This window comes from Phascolarctos cinereus, unplaced genomic scaffold (genome assembly GCF_003287225.1).
Source record: "Phascolarctos cinereus isolate Bilbo 61053 unplaced genomic scaffold, phaCin_HiC Scaffold_9;HRSCAF=440, whole genome shotgun sequence".
NCBI lineage: Eukaryota > Metazoa > Chordata > Mammalia > Diprotodontia > Phascolarctidae > Phascolarctos > Phascolarctos cinereus.
This window is the reverse complement of record NW_027556402.1, coordinates 5,228,534-5,245,802: the sequence shown is the minus strand read 5'-3', so window position 1 is coordinate 5,245,802 and position 17,269 is coordinate 5,228,534. Positions and strand designations below refer to the sequence as shown.

General features: G+C 40.7%; 1 protein-coding gene across 5 annotated transcripts in view; it reads right to left on the bottom strand.

Moving 5' to 3' along the window:
- The window catches only part of NRG1 (neuregulin 1), a 224,298-nt gene that overhangs the window by 26,989 nt on the left and 180,040 nt on the right, over positions 1-17,269 (bottom strand). For 3 of the 5 annotated variants that reach the window (XM_078148157.1, XM_021008321.2, XM_078148159.1), the window contains one exon: positions 1,958-2,025. In XM_078148157.1, the coding sequence (XP_078004283.1) occupies positions 1,958-2,025 (68 nt within the window). Of the gene's footprint in view, positions 1-1,334; positions 1,394-1,957; positions 2,026-17,269 lie in introns of all 5 variants that reach the window. The other 2 variants (XM_078148158.1, XM_021008322.2) reach the window with 1 other exon arrangement.

Below are 17,269 nucleotides of genomic sequence, written 5' to 3'. Positions count from 1 at the left end.
GACATATGGCCAATTTTTTTTTAATTGTCACATGGGCAAATTTCTTTTTTTTTTTTTGTCCCTGCATCGTCCAAGTGTTCCCCAAACAGAAAACCACTGCCGGTTTAATTCCCCTTGGGTCAGTGGTGGTGGTGGTAGTGGGGATGGTATGAGATGTGAATGAAGGCATGACATTAAAGGGGGCTGAGAGAAGATCCAGCTTTTGAAGAAGCTTTCTGAATGGGTCCCAAAGATTTAAGTCATAAATGTGCTTCTTGCTGGATCCTCCAAATGAACCCTAATTGCCCCCTTTCCCAAAGGCTGTCACTAAAACGAAATAGCCCTTGGGGCTACCCAAATACATAGTGTCTTTTAAACAATTTTTTTAAAAAATGATGGTGCATATAGGGAAAGAGGAAACCCTTTGCCTCAGTTCTAAATGAGTGGAGGAACCTTTCTTTCTAGCAATTTGGGGAACACATTCTGCTCTTTCATGGGCAATGCTTCCTGCATGAAGCAGGAGGAATGGTTCCAAGGTCCCAGTTTCCCATATTCTAGAGGTAAGCTTTTCATAGTTCAAAGAAAAGCCAATTAAAATTCAAAATGTGGTGGGGGTCCTTTCCTCTCCTAAGACAACTTGTAAATCTGTACAACAATGTGTTCTAATTCCTCAGTTATTTAAATTGGCCCCAGATGCCTGGTTTGCTTGGCACCATTGAAGAGTGGGGCAAACCAAGGGATCTACCCTTGAATTGCCCTGGGCTGCTCTTGACATTTCTCTCACTTTTAATCTCTCCCCCACCTTTCCCTCATTCTCTAAAGGCAGACTGGGTAATGATGAGAAACACCTGCACTCTGTTTGTCAGTTTATTTGACATAAATAATACATTCTGTTGCAGACCCAACTTACCAGAGTTTCAAATGCATTATGGGTTACAAGTTAGCAAGATCCCTTTCAGACTGGTGGCATCTTTATAAAGCAGTTAGACTATATAGTGGAATGACTTTATTGTATTTTCTCCATCAAAGTGAACTTTGCAGCTAGGTGTTCTGACTGCGTCCCTCCTAAGGACTGCTTGTGACTGGCTATCCTTAGTCACTATCACCTTGAGATCCCTCATGAGCCTCACATGCCTATTAGTGCCTCAGTTCCAACATGGCATAAACAAAGCAGTTCATACAATGATTTTGGTTAAGATTCTCATGCGACAGGCAGAGGCCATCCATGTTAGACCTGGTAGAAGAAATCTAGCTCTAGGTGTGATCTGGGGAGGGAGATGCAGCAGCAAGAAAGCAGTGCCCTCTGGGCGTGGCATGCTCCTACTCAGGCAGAGACAGAAAGGGAGTGGACGTACTGTAGAAGCTCGCCATTACGTAGTTTTGGCAACGATCACCAGTAAACTCATTTGGGCACCTGAGAGGAAAAACAAAAACAAAAACAACGGTAGAGAAAACAGAGAAAAGAGAAGAAGTGAACATGTGCTGAGAAAGAAGCTTCGTCAGTGTCAACTGCTGGACCTTGGTGAGTTCACCTCCAGGAGCAGTCTCAGCTTTGCCCCAATGTGGCTCGGGGGATGAGCGACACCTCCAAGGAGACCAGTTTGGACCAAATTGTATGAATAGCTATGGGTGGTGGAGACACACACACCACCATTCTGGGTGTTTGTGTCCTCCTAAAGCAGAGGTCACTTATGGAGCAAGTTGAGGAAGCACCAAGCCATCTAAGAATTCTGATTGACATCAGTGGTCAAAGATGTCGGGAAGACAATGGCTGGCCTGTCCCCATGGCTGCTGGTATTTTTGAACACCTTCCCCAATCAAGGTCTCTTGTCTCCAGTGACAGGAGGTGACAACAATGACATGGGCCACCGAGCCATGGGTGCAGAGCCCAGGCACCTGGTTGGTCAAACCACCAAGTGGTAGTGATTGTTGCTGTGGATTGGGGAAGAAAGCAAAGTTCAGATTATTTTTAACATACTTTCTGGGGTTTGGACTTTCATGGGCACATTCTCAGTACATCTTGCTCCAGTGAATCCAGGTTGGCACCTAGAGGGCAGAAATGTGATAAACAACAGAGGCTAAAGACACCCAATGATTAAACTGTCAATGCCCCTCCTATAGATTATGAAGCTGCTCCCAAAGGATGCTTATGGGTGGAGGTGGTAACGAAAAATGACATGGAGGGGGAAGACATGTAGAAAACCAAGTCACTTGAGGACTGCAAAGAGTTTATTGATTTCTTTCTTAATTTGAAAGGTCAATACATTGAAATTCGGTTAGAGGAAAGCTATAAAGCTGAGATGGAGAGGGTGGGTAGGCAGTATGGCCCCAGTTGATGGCACTTACCATTCAGCTTCGCTCCTGCTGATTGTATAGCATTGTGTCAGATAAGAAGCCACTGCCTTTTCCTACCCACCCTCCAAAAACTCCTCCAACTGCTTCACCTTTCACCTCACAGACCATGTGTTTTAGAATAAAGTGTGTGTGTGTGTGTGTGTGTGTGTGTGTGTGTGTGTGTGTGTGTGTGTGTGGTGGCTAAAGCTGATGGTAAAAATGGCAAGAATTCTATATCCTCATATGCTGGTGCTTATTGGTTCAACAAATGACTCCCTCTCACTCCAACTCTGTCCTCACCTCCTATTGGCTTTGTTGGCCAGAAGGAGAGACCTGAGGCTGGAGTGCACACACCAGTGGATGGACACACTACAGGTTCAATACTTTAAGGAGCTGTTTTTTTTTGTTTGCTACATGAAAATGTAATTAAATACTTATAATTAACATAAGTAAAATGTAACTAAGTTGGGAAATACTTAACAAAATAAAAATACAGTAGAACACAGATAATGTTAACATGTGGCTTTCTAAATCAACAGGCAGCCCACAGGGATCCTTTATGTAATTACTGAATTTGACACCATGCCTTAAGAGTCTACTTCTGTGAGTTTCTCTGTACCTTGCACTCAGCACCCAGGTGAGCCAGCCTTCTGGCAATGAGCCCCTATTGAGAGTTTGTGTTCTGATCATTTAGCCCCAAGAGGTTTTCACTCACTATTTATATTTTGTCTGGACCTGGGATTTCATTGATTGTGTGAGAATACTGGTATGGAATCTCCCTCGATGATGGTCAGCAACTTATCTGAAACTTGGACATATGGAGAGCTGTCCACGTCATTTGCCCAGTATCGCACAGAGAATATGAGTCAGAACTCAGTCCCCCAGGCCAGCCACGATACCATAGCATGCTGTTACTGTACACTCAATAGAATGACACCACATTCAAGTGGATTCTATTTCTGAACACAGGCCATTCTCTTGCTATAGTCTTTTTAAAAAAATAATACTTTATTTTTTTCCCCTAGATACATGTGATGTCTTTAAGAGCCTATTTATGGCATAAATAGCAAGACAGAAATCTTAGTGAGATGAGATTTACAGCCTTGACCTGGCATTTCCTCACACACACTGAGATATTGGCATTCCCAGGAGTTTTGCTTGAATGCTTTATTTAGGTGAGGCCTGAAGCCATAGCAATACAAACCTATGAAAGGGGTCCTGTCTTCTATAGAATTAGGACTAAGCCATACCAAGGACTACAGGCACAAGGCAGCAATGTAGATAGAGTGCTGAGCCAGTAGTCAGGAAGATTCATCTTCCTGAGTTCAAATCTTGTCTCAGATACTTACTAACTGTGTGATCTTAGGCAAGTCATTTAACTCTGTTTGCCTCTGTTTCCTCATGTGTAAAATGAGTTGAAGAAGGAAATGGCGAACCCCTCCACATCTTTGTCAAGAAAATCTCAAAGGGGGTCACGAAGGCATGATTGAGCTGAACGACAACAATGCCAAGTAGTATTTGGAGAAAGTATTGATGAATGAGTATGTTTACAGATGACAAAGTGACAGCATTGGGATACAAATCCTTCCCCAGCAGAATGCAAGAATTGTCTGCACATCTTGACACAAATGCTTACGTACCACAGAGGACTCTTGGTCTTCACAGAAAAAGCTGAAAAGTATACATAGACCTGGCTTTCCCCAAAAACAAATACCCACAAACATTTCAGATTAAGAATGGGTGAGTGAGATAATGGGTATGGAATCAGAGGATCTGAATTCAAATTTTAACTATGACATACTGCCTGCGTAACTTTGTAATTTAATGTCTTTGGCCTCGGTTTCCTCATCTGTCAAATGAAGGGATTGTATTATATGATTTGGAAGGTCCTTTCCAGCTCTAGAGGGATGATGCTATGAAGTAAGAATATGTATAAGAATTCATTCTTATATACTTCATATATACTGCACTTCCTTTCAAATACTGCACTAAGAATGTGGTTTGGTGAGGGAGGTAGAAAACGGAATGGAAGAGGCCCGCCATTAGAGGTGGAGCCAGATGACTTGGGCTGAAGTCCCAGCTCTGCCGTTAACTAGCTGGATGACCCTTGACCCCTTCTGCCTAAATCTGTTGCCTCATCTCTGAAATAAAGGAGGTGGGGGAGCTGCATGATCTCTAAGAGTTCCTCTAGTTTTACCAATCTTCATTCTGAAGCCCCTTAGAACAGGAACATTCTATGTCCTATGTTCTAAGATTCCTTTCAGTTTAAAAATGTTCCAAGGTTCTTAACTCAAAGATTCTTTGCTTGAAGGTCTCTCTTAGCTCCAAGGACATTCTATGGTCCATGATCCCTTCCAACTCCAACATTCTGTGCTCTTATATTGTATGTTCTGAAGTCTCTTCTACCTTCAACTATCTATGTTCTAACTTTGCATACTGTGGCATTCTTGGTCCTAAGGTCACCCCAGCTTTAACATTCTATATTCTAAGGATGGGCAATTAGGTGGCAGAGTGGATAGAATACCAAGCCTAAAGTCAGGAAGACATTTTTCTTGAGTTTGAGTCTGCCCTCAGACATTTATTAGTTGTGTGACCCTGGGGCAAGTCACCACCCTGTTTGCCTCAGTTTCCTCTGCTGCAAAATGAGTTGGAGAAGGAAATGGCAAGCCACTCTAGTATTTCTGCCAAGAAACTCCAAATGGGGTCACCAAGAGTTAGACACAACTGAAACAACTGAACGACAACTCGAAGTACCCTTCTAGTTCTGATAGTCGCTGTTCTAAGATCAATTCCAACTCACATATTCAACATCCCAACATTCTTCGTTCTATGACCCCTTCCAACTCCAACATTCTATGTGTTGAGCATTCATATCTCAAGGCCCTCTTAGCTCTAGAATTTTATGTTCTAAGGCCCCTTCCAAATCAGACAAACTAGAAAAACCTTGGAAATGCCTAAAAGGCTTGGTATATTTAAAGCCAAGAGTCCCTTAAAAGTGGTAGAGAGACTTCAATAATCTATCCAACCTATCGGCTCGAGTAGAATAAATGGAACTTGTATTACTAATGTTAAAAGACCTTGAATTTTCATAGGTCCTTTAGGTTTCCAAGAGCCCCATCCCTGTCTTTTTCATTCTCTTTGATTTTGGTACTGATCCAGTAGGAAGGTCCATCAAGAGATGTTTGGAAAATCATTGACTTATGGGAAGTTATATGATTTCTCTCATGTAAGAGGCACCCTAGGCAGCCTGCAAATGACTGCCAGACAAAGAACAAAATGGAGAAGAAATAGATCCACTACATGCTATTGATGTGAACTAATTATTTGCAAAGTAGGTATTTTTGTTTTTGCTTTCAAGATTAGTTTTAAAGGTCCTTGTGAACATGTTGCAGGAGGAATGAAGACTGAGGACAATGGGTAGCACAGTATAATGAGCCCCGAGTGCAAGTCAAGACATCAGGATTCTAAATCTGGCTCTGATAATTACTAATTGTTTGGCCTCAAGTAAGTCACTTCCCTTCACTAAAGCCTTAGTTTTCTCAGACATAAAATGGAGCTCGTGATATTTATAGTATTTATATCACAGGACTGTTGTGAGGAAAATGCTCCATAAATCTGAAAGTGTTGATGGGAATGTGTCCTATCCTCTTCATTCTTCAGTGACGATGTCACTTTGATTGGTTCCTATTGGCTCAAACTGTGTCCTCCATGTTGTTAACAGCTACAATCCACTTTGTTATGACTAAAAATGAAGTACAAGGGTGAAGTATCGTGTGTGTGTGTGTGTGAGACAGAGATAGAGACAGGCAGACAAAGGCAGAGACAGAGAGACACACAAAGGCAGAGACAAAAAGCTGCATAAAAGGGGCAGAAAAGTATATCATTCTGTTTCTAGTCAAGAACTGCCTTTATGGAAAAACCTCGCCATAGTACTTACTGGACAGAGAGGCAGAGGAGCGGCAATTATAAAAAAAAATACTTGGAAAATATTGGTTAACTACCCAGAGCTCTGGGAAGCCAAGGCAGACAGAGCAGGTGGGAAGAGGGGGTGAAAATCTGCCCAATGCTTTCTTATTGTTTTCTCCAGGGGAAACTCTGTTATGATACTGCAGTAACTTTCTAATGAAGGAACCCCTTCTTAGAGGGCCTCTTTGCTTTCTCAATTATGAATATAAGAACTGAGTACAGGATGCTTTACAATTTGCAAAGCAAAGATGGAAATCATCAAGTCATGTCATGATAATGGCTACATAAAAGGAAACTTTCAGAAATCCAGGGCATTTTAACCAGGGGAATCACTTATTCATGCCCCTTTTCAAACTTGGCAGGAACCACATTGACACTATCTATCCAATCTCTCCATGTGCTAAATTCATTTTCCCTCTGCTGGCTGCAGACCTAGCCTGACACGTGGTTTTGGAAAAAGTAGGCTAGCCCCTGATGAATTCTTCTAAGTTGATTGGGCAATTGAGATGAAAAGAGATCTAATGGATTTCTAAGAAACCATTTGTTATTATATTCCCTTGAATGCATGGATGAAACTAAAATCAGTTCCTCTTTCTTGAGAAATCAGAGGCTCAGCATCAGCAGCTGTTTAGCTAACTTTGGAGAACACAGATAGGATTGTTGTCAGACCAAATGGGAAATGCCTGTGATGGTGATTGTTATTTCTTCTGTAAAAGACAACATCATCAATTTTAGGTGGGAAGCATATACAAGGGAAAAATCACTTATCTAAATCTAAGCTCTGATTAAATTCTTTAGATTCACTAACTTGCAGCCATAGTTGGCATTTTTAGTATTCTAGCAAATAAGAGTGGAGAGAGACAGTGAACATCTTTGCTTTATCCCTGGTGTTACTGGTAAAACTTCAAGGTTTTTTTTTTAGTACTAACTTTTGATTGATTGATTGACTGATTCACTCAATAAACATTAATTAAGCACCTACTATGTACTAGATGCTGGAAAAACAAAGACAAAAACTAATCATTTTTATGGTTAAAAAGTTTACATTTTATTTGGGGAGAAGACTGATATTTTTGATGATTTTAAGGAAAGATCACTTTGTTCCTATTCTTTTTCATCTTTTAAAAACAAAAATAAACACTGCATTTTGTTGTAGACTTTTTATATTTATTAACATAATTATGTTCTTTTTTAAAAAAAATTTTGTTATGAACATGCTTATTTTTCCTACTATTAAATTGTTCCTGAATTCCTGGTATAAATTTACCCTAAGTGTGGAGAAAAGTTTTTGAATATGCCATTAAAGTCTATTCTACTCTTTTATATGCCATTTTAGTATGAATATCCATGAGTGATATTTGTCTATAATTTCCCTTCTATAGGTTTGATGCTAGAAATTTTCACTATCTAAGGGATCTCTGTATGAACCATTTAAACCCAAACATTCAGCTTAAATCTCTCTCCATGTTGAAAATGTGGAAGATTAAACATGGGGAAGGGGGCTAAGGGTATGGAACAATGCATGTAATGTCAGACTTTTTCAGGATCTTGATTAGACATATATTACTTCTCTCCCCCCACCCCACTTTTAAATAAGTAATGGCTTGGGGTGGTGGGGGGGCACCTGAAAAACAGGTGATAAAGTGAAGGATATCAATAAAATTACCTTTTGTAGGGGAAAAGAAAGAAAAGACAGTTAAACATGACTTGAGGTTTTGTGGTTGGTAAGCTTCTTTGTGGCAGTATGTTTTGTTTGTTTCCTTGTCTCCTGTTTCAGTGGCACAGTAGATGGAGCACTGGACCTGCAGTCAAATCTGACCTCAGACAATTTAATCAACCTCTCTACGATTCAGTTTTCTTCTTTGTAAAATGAAGATAATAATAGAACCATTCAGCCTCTCAGGGTTGTTGGAATGATCAAATGAGATATTATTTACAAAGCATCTTGCAAATTTAAAAATACTATAAAAGCATCAATCACCTGTGGTGGTGGTGGTGGTGGTGGTGGTGTAGTAGTAGTAGTACTTGTATAACCAGTATGGATACAGGCAGCAAGGTACAGGGGATAGGTGGCCAGATTTGGAGCTGGGAACACTAGGACTTAAGACCTACTTCTGACACATAATAGTTATGTGACCTTGACCAAGTCATCTGACTTCTTAGTGCCCCAAGTCCCTTCTCTAAGATTCTGAGTTGCAGATCTGTCTCAGTTCCTCATACCCATGGATCTGGACCAAGCCCTCTATCTCAAGCAAGTGGACGAAACCCGTCAGTATCCAGCCCAGTGTATTTTGCATAGTTGGCACTTATAAAAGTTCCTACTGGGATGGATAAATAATGAGCTATTTTGTTTAGAATTTAATATTTAGAAGAATCTCATTGTTTCCTAGCATATCAGGTCATATTATTGTTGATCTAGATTAGGAAGTGACCAGAAAGCCAACCCATCAAGACTAAGCATTTTACAGATGAGGAAACAGAGGCCCAGGAATTGGCCACTGTCACAGAGTTAAGAATAAAAGTAGGATTTGAATTCAGATAATCTGACTCTAAGGCTAGTACTTGTTATGGGATTTAGAGCCCAAAGCTTGAGTGCTGTCTCAGGCATTTGATAACTTTGTGATATTGGGCCAATGCCAACTTCTCTAAGCCTCATTTTTCTCACCTGCAAAATGGGGTTAATTATGCTTGGACTGGCTTCCTGGGTTATTGTGAACATCAGATAAGGTAATTCTATAAAGTCATTTGTAACTAGAAACACTGCATAAACACTAGTTACCATTATTATCTGATAGCGTTGGCTTTTTCATGAATCGTATATACATTTCTTTTTTTGTCAGATTCTTCCATGTGGAAACCAGTCTAGGATTGTAAACTGCCTCTTCTACACATCTTCAACATGATCAAAATGGGCAGCAGCAGCAAAGATGAGGGTGTCCTGAATTAAAGGGGGATGGATTGAGGCAGCAGGAAGACTTAGAGGGAGAGGAAATCAAGGAGCAAGGCCATTTGTCTAACAGATCATCGAACTGTGACTTCTTCTCCTCTTCCCTCTTTTCATTTTTCTTCTTATTTTTAATTTTAATCCAGACCTGGAATTTCATTCGTTGTGAGAAGTTCCAGTCTGAAAACTCCTTCTGCTGATGCAAATAGAAATTCTTCTTCAGGTTCTAGTCTGAAAAAGTGGACCGGACTGCCAATACAGGGAACTCTGTAGGTGGAATGCAATGCATATTATCTGACTTGATTGATGGGTCTATCATGTTTAACGAACTGCTGTATTTTTCCTCTTTCTTTTTTATGCTTTGTCATGTGGGATGGCTCTCCAGGTAGGAGGGGCACAGAAAGAAGTATATTAGGAAATGAAGGTGATTTAAAAACAAAATCAATTTTTTTTAATAAAAAAGAAAGTTGTCTAAGGTACTTGTACAGAATTGCACAACTAAGATAGTGAAATTGAGCCTTTCTGACTGAAATGTTGACCCCCGCCCCGTCCACTACAGTATGCTGCCTCTCATCTGGCTACTCTGTCATGGTGACACTGAGGACACATATGATTGGCAGAAGGAGGTGGCCCAATCATATGATAAGGACAAGGGATGACAGCTATACACCCTGCACTGGAGGCCCTGGACAGCACAAAAACATAGAAGATCTGCCTGCTCATTGGGTAGCTCCTCCAGGGGATCCCTGGGAGACCAGGGACAAAGAATTGTACAAGGGTGACAAGGTATGGAGAGCTATGATTGGTCATAATGTAGGAAATACCCAGGCAAATACATTGAGGTGTGGAAGGAAATCTCATGATAGCACGGAAGTCACATGGAAGCAAACCAGGTAGACTCCAGTAAAGGTACTGAATTCCCTAAAGAAATTCATTGAAGGAAATAGATTTTCTCATCTTAAAAAATTGCTTTTTGTGGACACTAAGGTACATGAGAAAGAACAAATCATTCTCACATGAATGTCATTTTGGGTTTTGTGAAGGTTGATAATACCGTTTTTGAATTATTCATTCCCACTGGGCTTTCTTTATGTGTAAAAGAGATAATATATATAAAGCAAAAGCAATTTGCATATTTTAAAGCACTATATAAATGCTAGAAATAATAATGATTATTATTTAATTCTCATTTTTTTTCATTGAGGTTCAGATAGAAATGGTCACGGACAAGTGACTTTGCTGGTATACAGACTATTGCATAGGTGAATGAGATAACTGTTTTTTTTTATTATTGGGTAAAAGGATCAGGGTGGAAGCTCATCTTCTGTACGCTTGTTGAAAGCATCCTTAGGCCAGGTCAGTAGGAGAGAGGTCAAAGAGGATGCCCTGTACCATGATTTTGATTGTCTCACCAGGTCACTATATTTTGAAAGCCTTTCATTCCATGCAGGCAGGAAGTCACGAGCAGTTCTTATGAGAATACCTTTTTGAAAAATGTGGTTCTTAAGTTCTTATGGATCAAGGTTATAGCCAGGCAACTGTGGACGATGATCCTGTCTATGATGACACCATAGCTCCAGTGCGGGTATTTATTGATTCTCAAGGATATTTTGAAGTCTATGCTAAAGATCTCTCATCTCTCTGTGAAAAATGGCAATTGGATTGGAATTCTAGGTATCAGGCCATTTCTTGTGAGGTATTCAGTAGGTGGTAAATTTTTGCAGATGGCAGAGTTTCTACTGATGTCTTGCATAATCTGCCTCAGGCTCAAAGTCCAAACTCCTCAAGAACAATCCTTCAGTAATTTCTGAGATCAATGACCTGGCCCTGAATTGTCATAAAAAAATCTCTCTGTCTTCACAAACGAACCCACAAGATTCAACCATTTATCCAATATTTCTTCATCAACATGTTTTTGTCCTAGTGCATAAAAATGTTGTATGTAGAATTCCTTCTAATTCTACTCCTAGATCGTGGGTTTTTCATGTTCCATGTGGAAGCAAAGCCAAAAAGACACTGTGGGCTATACTATACTATATAAGCATTTACTGTTGCTTAGTGAAGTAATTCTGTGCATTTCACATGTATTGCTTCTGCTTTCTAACCTCTTCATCATGTGATCTGTGTATGTATGTCCATCCATCAATTTCCTCCTTTTTAGTGAGGAATTTTCTTCTTGCTTTAGATGACTGTGGCCTCCTAGAGAGCAGGGATGCATTTTTGCCTTTCTTTGTACCCCCAGTACTTAGCACAAGCAGCTAAATAGAGCAGTGGTTACAGGTGCTGGGCTGGGCACAGGAGGAACTGAGTTCAAGCCCAACCTCAGACATTTACTAGCTCTATGACCTTGGGCAAGTCACTTAACCACTGTTTGCCTCAGTTTCTTCAACTGTAAAATGAAGATAATAATAGCACCTACCTCCTAAGGTTGTTGCAAAGATCAAATGAAATATCATTTGCAAAGCACTTAGCAAAGTGCCTGCACATAGTAGGTGCTATATGACTGCTACCTGTTTATTGCAATCACTATTAACAAATGCTAAGTGACTGCTTTCTGAGTGAGGTAGGGCCTTATGCTTAAAAATATCACACAAGTTTTTTGCTAAAATCCTTCCTAAATTGGGTATGATCCATTTGACAGTTTGGCTAGCGTACGTTAAAATTGGAATTGTCCAGCATTCAATGCTTTAAGTGTATTCTTGCCATTCAGATTTGATTTCAGGATGCCAAGAGGTCTCCTAATGTGTTCAGCCACACTTTTCTCCTTGATACTTTAATGCTTCATGTGTCTTATTTGGAAGGTTTTCAAGGTATTATTTATGAAGTTCATTCATTAGTTCAATCCTTGCATGGAAGCTTGGAGCCTCCACACCAATCTTTTCTTCATATACATTAATAAGTTTATGCTTCTTGAGCCCAAATCACATTTTTATGTCACTGAATAAAGATTTCAAAGTATAATGGATCTGGTGTGTGTGTGTGTGTGTGTGTGTGTGTGTGTGTGTGTGTGTGTGTGTGTGTGTGTGTGTGTGTGTGTGTGTTTTAAATCGCAATTTTTGGTGAAGCCATATAACTTGATGTCATCCATATATATCAAATACTTAATAACTTGTTTTATTCTATTTCCCTTTCCAACCTAAAATCTGTATTTCCTTATTACTACTTAAAAGGAGACGATAGATCATTTAAGGTTAGGCAAAAACCACAGTGGATTTAAACTGCCTCTCTGAAAAAGTGTCATGTTTTCATCCTTGTTATTATTCTCTCTCCCTCTCTCTCTCCCTCCCCCCCCATTTGAGGGAGCTAAGACGACTCACTATCTCATTTTTTTTAAAGTTCAAAGTTCTGTGGGGTGTTGTACAATTAGATAAAACAAGCCCTTCTTGTATTTCAATCAAAGTTTTGAGACTTTGCTTCATTTTCTGTGGGCTCACTGAAAACATCCTTAAGACAACTTTAATGTCAAACAAGACAGCACCATCGGCTCAAATTGCAGTCAGGTTTGCTCTCATTAGACCACGTGAAGAGGTGTGAAGAGAAGGGAGAACTGATGATATGAAGGCGAATCCATTGCAGCTTTAATTGCCGAATGTCCCTGGAATGACATCGCCATATGGAATTGTCTGGGCAGCACCGCTATACAATACAAGGTATCTCTTCTCATTTGTCTCCAACCCTCCACTTTGGTCAGTGTTATTCTTATATTGCTGAGTCTCAGAAACTGTTTGAGACAGTGATGGGACTCTTTGTTTACAAATACATCCAGTTTCAAAAAGGACAATGTGACTGACGATGAGCAGTGATCTTGAACACATGTATTTTGAAGATTCTTCATGGGTTCACAAGGTTGATGTCAAGGTCTTTCTCCATTCCCTTGAGTACACACGTTTGAGTTGGCCAGACAGACATTTCTAATAGTGCTGGTCTGATTTTGTGCAGTCCTGCATTGCAAATTCTGCCTCCTCTCCACCCCACGGTCCAGTCGGCTGTTGGGCCAGATCTCGCCCACTCCCTGACAAAATCACTGTCTGTGTCTTGAATTATTCTTTCCCTGATGCATTGTTACTATTAGTCTGCATATTTCTGAGATGAATCTCATTCTATTATCTATCCATATTCATAGTCTCTTCAGGGTCATAAGTGTTTTTCTAATTTTGGTTTCAGCTTTAGTCTTGATATTATCTGTAAAATCCATTGGTTTTCTCAAGGGAAGTTTTGTTTTGTCCATCATTAAAATACATATCCAATTAGAAAACCTCTAGTAATGACCTCTCTGACTTGGCTTTCTATCCCTACATGCATGTGCGTGCGTGTGCGTGTGCGCACACACACACACACACACACACACACACACAGAGTCCCCTTCATACAGCTTGCACTGAGAATTCCTGCCAAGCAGGGCTGCACTCACTGACCATTAGCACATGTACAAGACACTCTGACCTCATGAGTAAATGGGGAGAAATCTAAATTTTACCAAAATGCTAACACTCATTTTTGAGGCTCAAGTTGTATCAATTCATTCCACCAGGAAACCAAGGCTTGGAAAGGAATCCCTTCAAGCCAGCCCCATCACTTTCTGCCCATACTGTTTACCTTGTGGCTCCCAAAGTGAGCTCTGAAAAGCTGAGTTTGAAGCTCCATCTCTATTTTCAATGGTAAGTACTTCAGCTGGGCTTACGTATTTAATCAGATGTGAATTCCACATAGTGCCCCTCATTTTATCTCCTCATTTTCTAGCCCTGTCATTGCCTTGTATACAAACTTCAATGATCTTCACGGGGAAACTCTTTTGCCCATGTCAGCAACTAAGACAGAAAAAAAAAAACAGAGGAGGAAGGGGATTCCCTGAATCACCTTATCTGATTTTCTGAATTCTGGGAAGACAACACTTTTGAAAAGACCTTGATAAAAGGATTGTCCCTAAGCCTATTCAGGATGTCATCTCCCTGCCTGAAAGTTCTCCCCACTCCAAGCTATGTTCTGCTTGGCCACCAAAGTGATCTTCCTAACATACAGCTGTGAACACATCAGTTCTTCCCCTAGGATACTCCTGTGGCTCCCAACTGCCTCCAGAACCAACTATGAAGTCCTCCATGTGCCATTTGAAGCTCTTTACAATCTGGTCCCTTCCTATCTTCTAATCTTTGTGCACTTCATTCCCCTCCATGATGCAGCTTCATGGGCCTCCTTGCAGATTCTCCATCTACCTTTCTTTCTCTCTCCCACCTTTGGGCAGCCTGGAATACAACCCTTCTTAACATCCACATCTTAGCTCCTTGGCTTCTTTTGAGACTTTGTTCAAATTTCACCTTCTGTAGGAGACTGTTTCTGTCTCCCTCCAACTACTAGCATCTACTACTTCATCTACTCTGCATATATCTTCAACATATATTAGCCTCTCCCATTTGAGTGCAAGCTCCCTGAGGGTAGGGACCATGTTTTTACCTTTCTTTGCACACTCAGCACCTAGAACTGAGCCTAGCACTTAATTATTTCTTACTTTCGGTTTAGCCTGCCTGCCTGCCTGCCTGATGGAGCAAATAGACAGTGATGGAATCCCCACAACATGCTCAGGTGGATAGGGAAGGGGAAAAAAAGGGTGGGGGGGGTAAGTACATAGTCCTTGCTCCTGGCACACAAGAAGTGCTTAATAAATGCTTGATGATGGACTGACTTTTCCTCTAAATAAAGACACTAAAAATGTGGGGGGAGGACAACAGCTCCAATCAGAAAACAACTGGAGAACAAACCTATCCTAACTCCTAAGTTGTGATGCACAGACTTATGTTATACGAAGCTCTAAGGAGAAGAGCTGGGGCAGTGTGGGCTGGACTTGTCAGTCCTATGATTCAGGAAAGTTGGCCCTGACTACAAGGCAATTTCCACCTGGGTGTCCATGAAAATGTCTTCACATCACTTCAGCATTCTCACTCTCATGATTTCATTCTTGCTGCCCTTGACCTTCTCATACCTATTTCTCAGAATCCATAGTTTCCTCCAAGGTTCTTGGAGCTCTCGCCTGATCTTCACTTTCCCTTCCTCTTAGCTGCGTACATGACATGTTCTCCCACACAAGCTGCATGTGCACTTTGAAAGAAGAGACTTGTTTTTGTTGTTGTATCCCTAGCATAGAGAATGGAACTTTACATACAGCAGGTACTTAATAAATGCTACATATTTGGACTTGAGATGTTGGGGCAGTTTCAGTTATATGGCTCTGTTATGTGGCTTTCTGTATGGTCTCTGGCTGCATTAACCCTGAGTATGTCCCCAATTCTCTTTTCCAATTACGGCTACTTCCACTTTCTTTCCAATTTCCAGGTAAGAAATTCTGCAGTCATCTTTAAGGTGTCTCTCCCCTAAGTCCTCCATATGCAACCTGTCACCATATTTAGTCATTTGGTCCTTCAAAATGTCTCTTCATTGCTTTTTGACTCTCCTTTCCCATTGATATCATCCCAGACTAAATCTGGGACATTTTGATTTCTTCAGTATTCCTTCAATTCCACCTTGGTTCCTTCAATAGCTCCCTGCCTTATGCCTTTCCTTCCTATTAGGATTGTTATCTCATGCCTCTCATCTTATTCAATGGAATTCAGATAGAAATAATCCTAGGAAAAGTTATTATATTGTGATTTTTTATACTAAATATTTTATGGACTATTATTAAACAGAATAAAATAACCATCTTTTAGTTATCATCTCATCTTGTCCAATGGGGTTTGGATAGAAAGAGTCCTAAGATGACTCATTGTCCTGATCTTTTTTAATATTTAATGTCCTACAAGCAAATAATTTCTTAGTGGTTGGAAAAAATGTTATTAGGATGTAAACTCATGCTTTGCTGTCTCACTGAAAGCATCTTCAATTCAATTTCAGTAGCAGACAGGACAAAAAGAGTGACCTTGTCCTGTTCCCACATGGCTTTTGACCTTCTCTGCCAGGTCTCAATGCTTTGAAAGCATTTTGTTTCAAGTAGCTTGAGGTGATAATCATTTAAAAAGGGGAGTGGGTAGTCAGGAGCCTGGTGTTTTATTAATGAGCTTGTGAGCAAGGGCAAACCAGAGAAAGGCTTTCCCAACCTGCCCCCTCCTTCCTTTCCTGTCTTCTTGCACCTTCATCCCCACCACTTGCCCTTCGATCCAGTGACTCTGCCTCCCGGCTGTTTCACAAATAGGACTCTCCATCTATCCTCTTCCAGCATCCCATGCCTGGAATGCTCTTCCTCCTTTGCTTTGACTACTGACCTCCTTGGCTTCCTTAAAGTCCCAACTAAAATCCCACCTTCTGTAAGAAGCTTTCCCCAACCCCTGTTTATTATTCCCTATTTATTCCGTATATAGAGGTTGCTTCATATACATTTACCTATCTGTTTTCTCCCCCAGTAGTTTGTAAGCTCCTTGAGGGCAGCAACTGTCGTTTGCTTGTTTTTGTGGCCTCAGTGCCTGGTACCTAGGAAGAGCTTAATTGAGGTTGGTTGCCCGATTGATTGAATCAGCCTCCCTGTACTTCTAAGCCCTCCTCGGTAAAGTGATCGTGTTAGAATAGAAGAAAGGAACATTCACTTATTAAGGCTTCCTATGTGGCAGACACGGTGCTGAGTGTTGCACACATATTACTTCATTGGCTCCTCACAACAATCTTGGGAGTTGGGTACAGTTATTATCCCCATTTTGCAGGTGAGGAGATGAAGATTAAGTGGTTTCTCTTTGTTTTCTTTTTTCTTTCCCCCTTCTCTGTCCATCTCAGCACGGAATGGGGCTTTCATAAGGAGTCTACTCAGTCTGTGAGTCAGGTAAAGAGTCAATAAGAATTGATTAAGGGTTTCCATCTGCTAGGCTTTGTACTAAGATGGGAAGGGTCTGAGGCTGGATTTGAACTCAAGTCTTCTTGACTCTAGGACCAGTGAACCCTATCCTGTGCTGTTCATGGCTTCACTGCTTGCTATTTATGAGATGTATGGCAGTTCCTTCCTCCGGGTCAGGAGCTGGCTCTACTACTTAATGTCCAGAGCCTTGGATAATCTTTTCTAAGCTTCAGTTT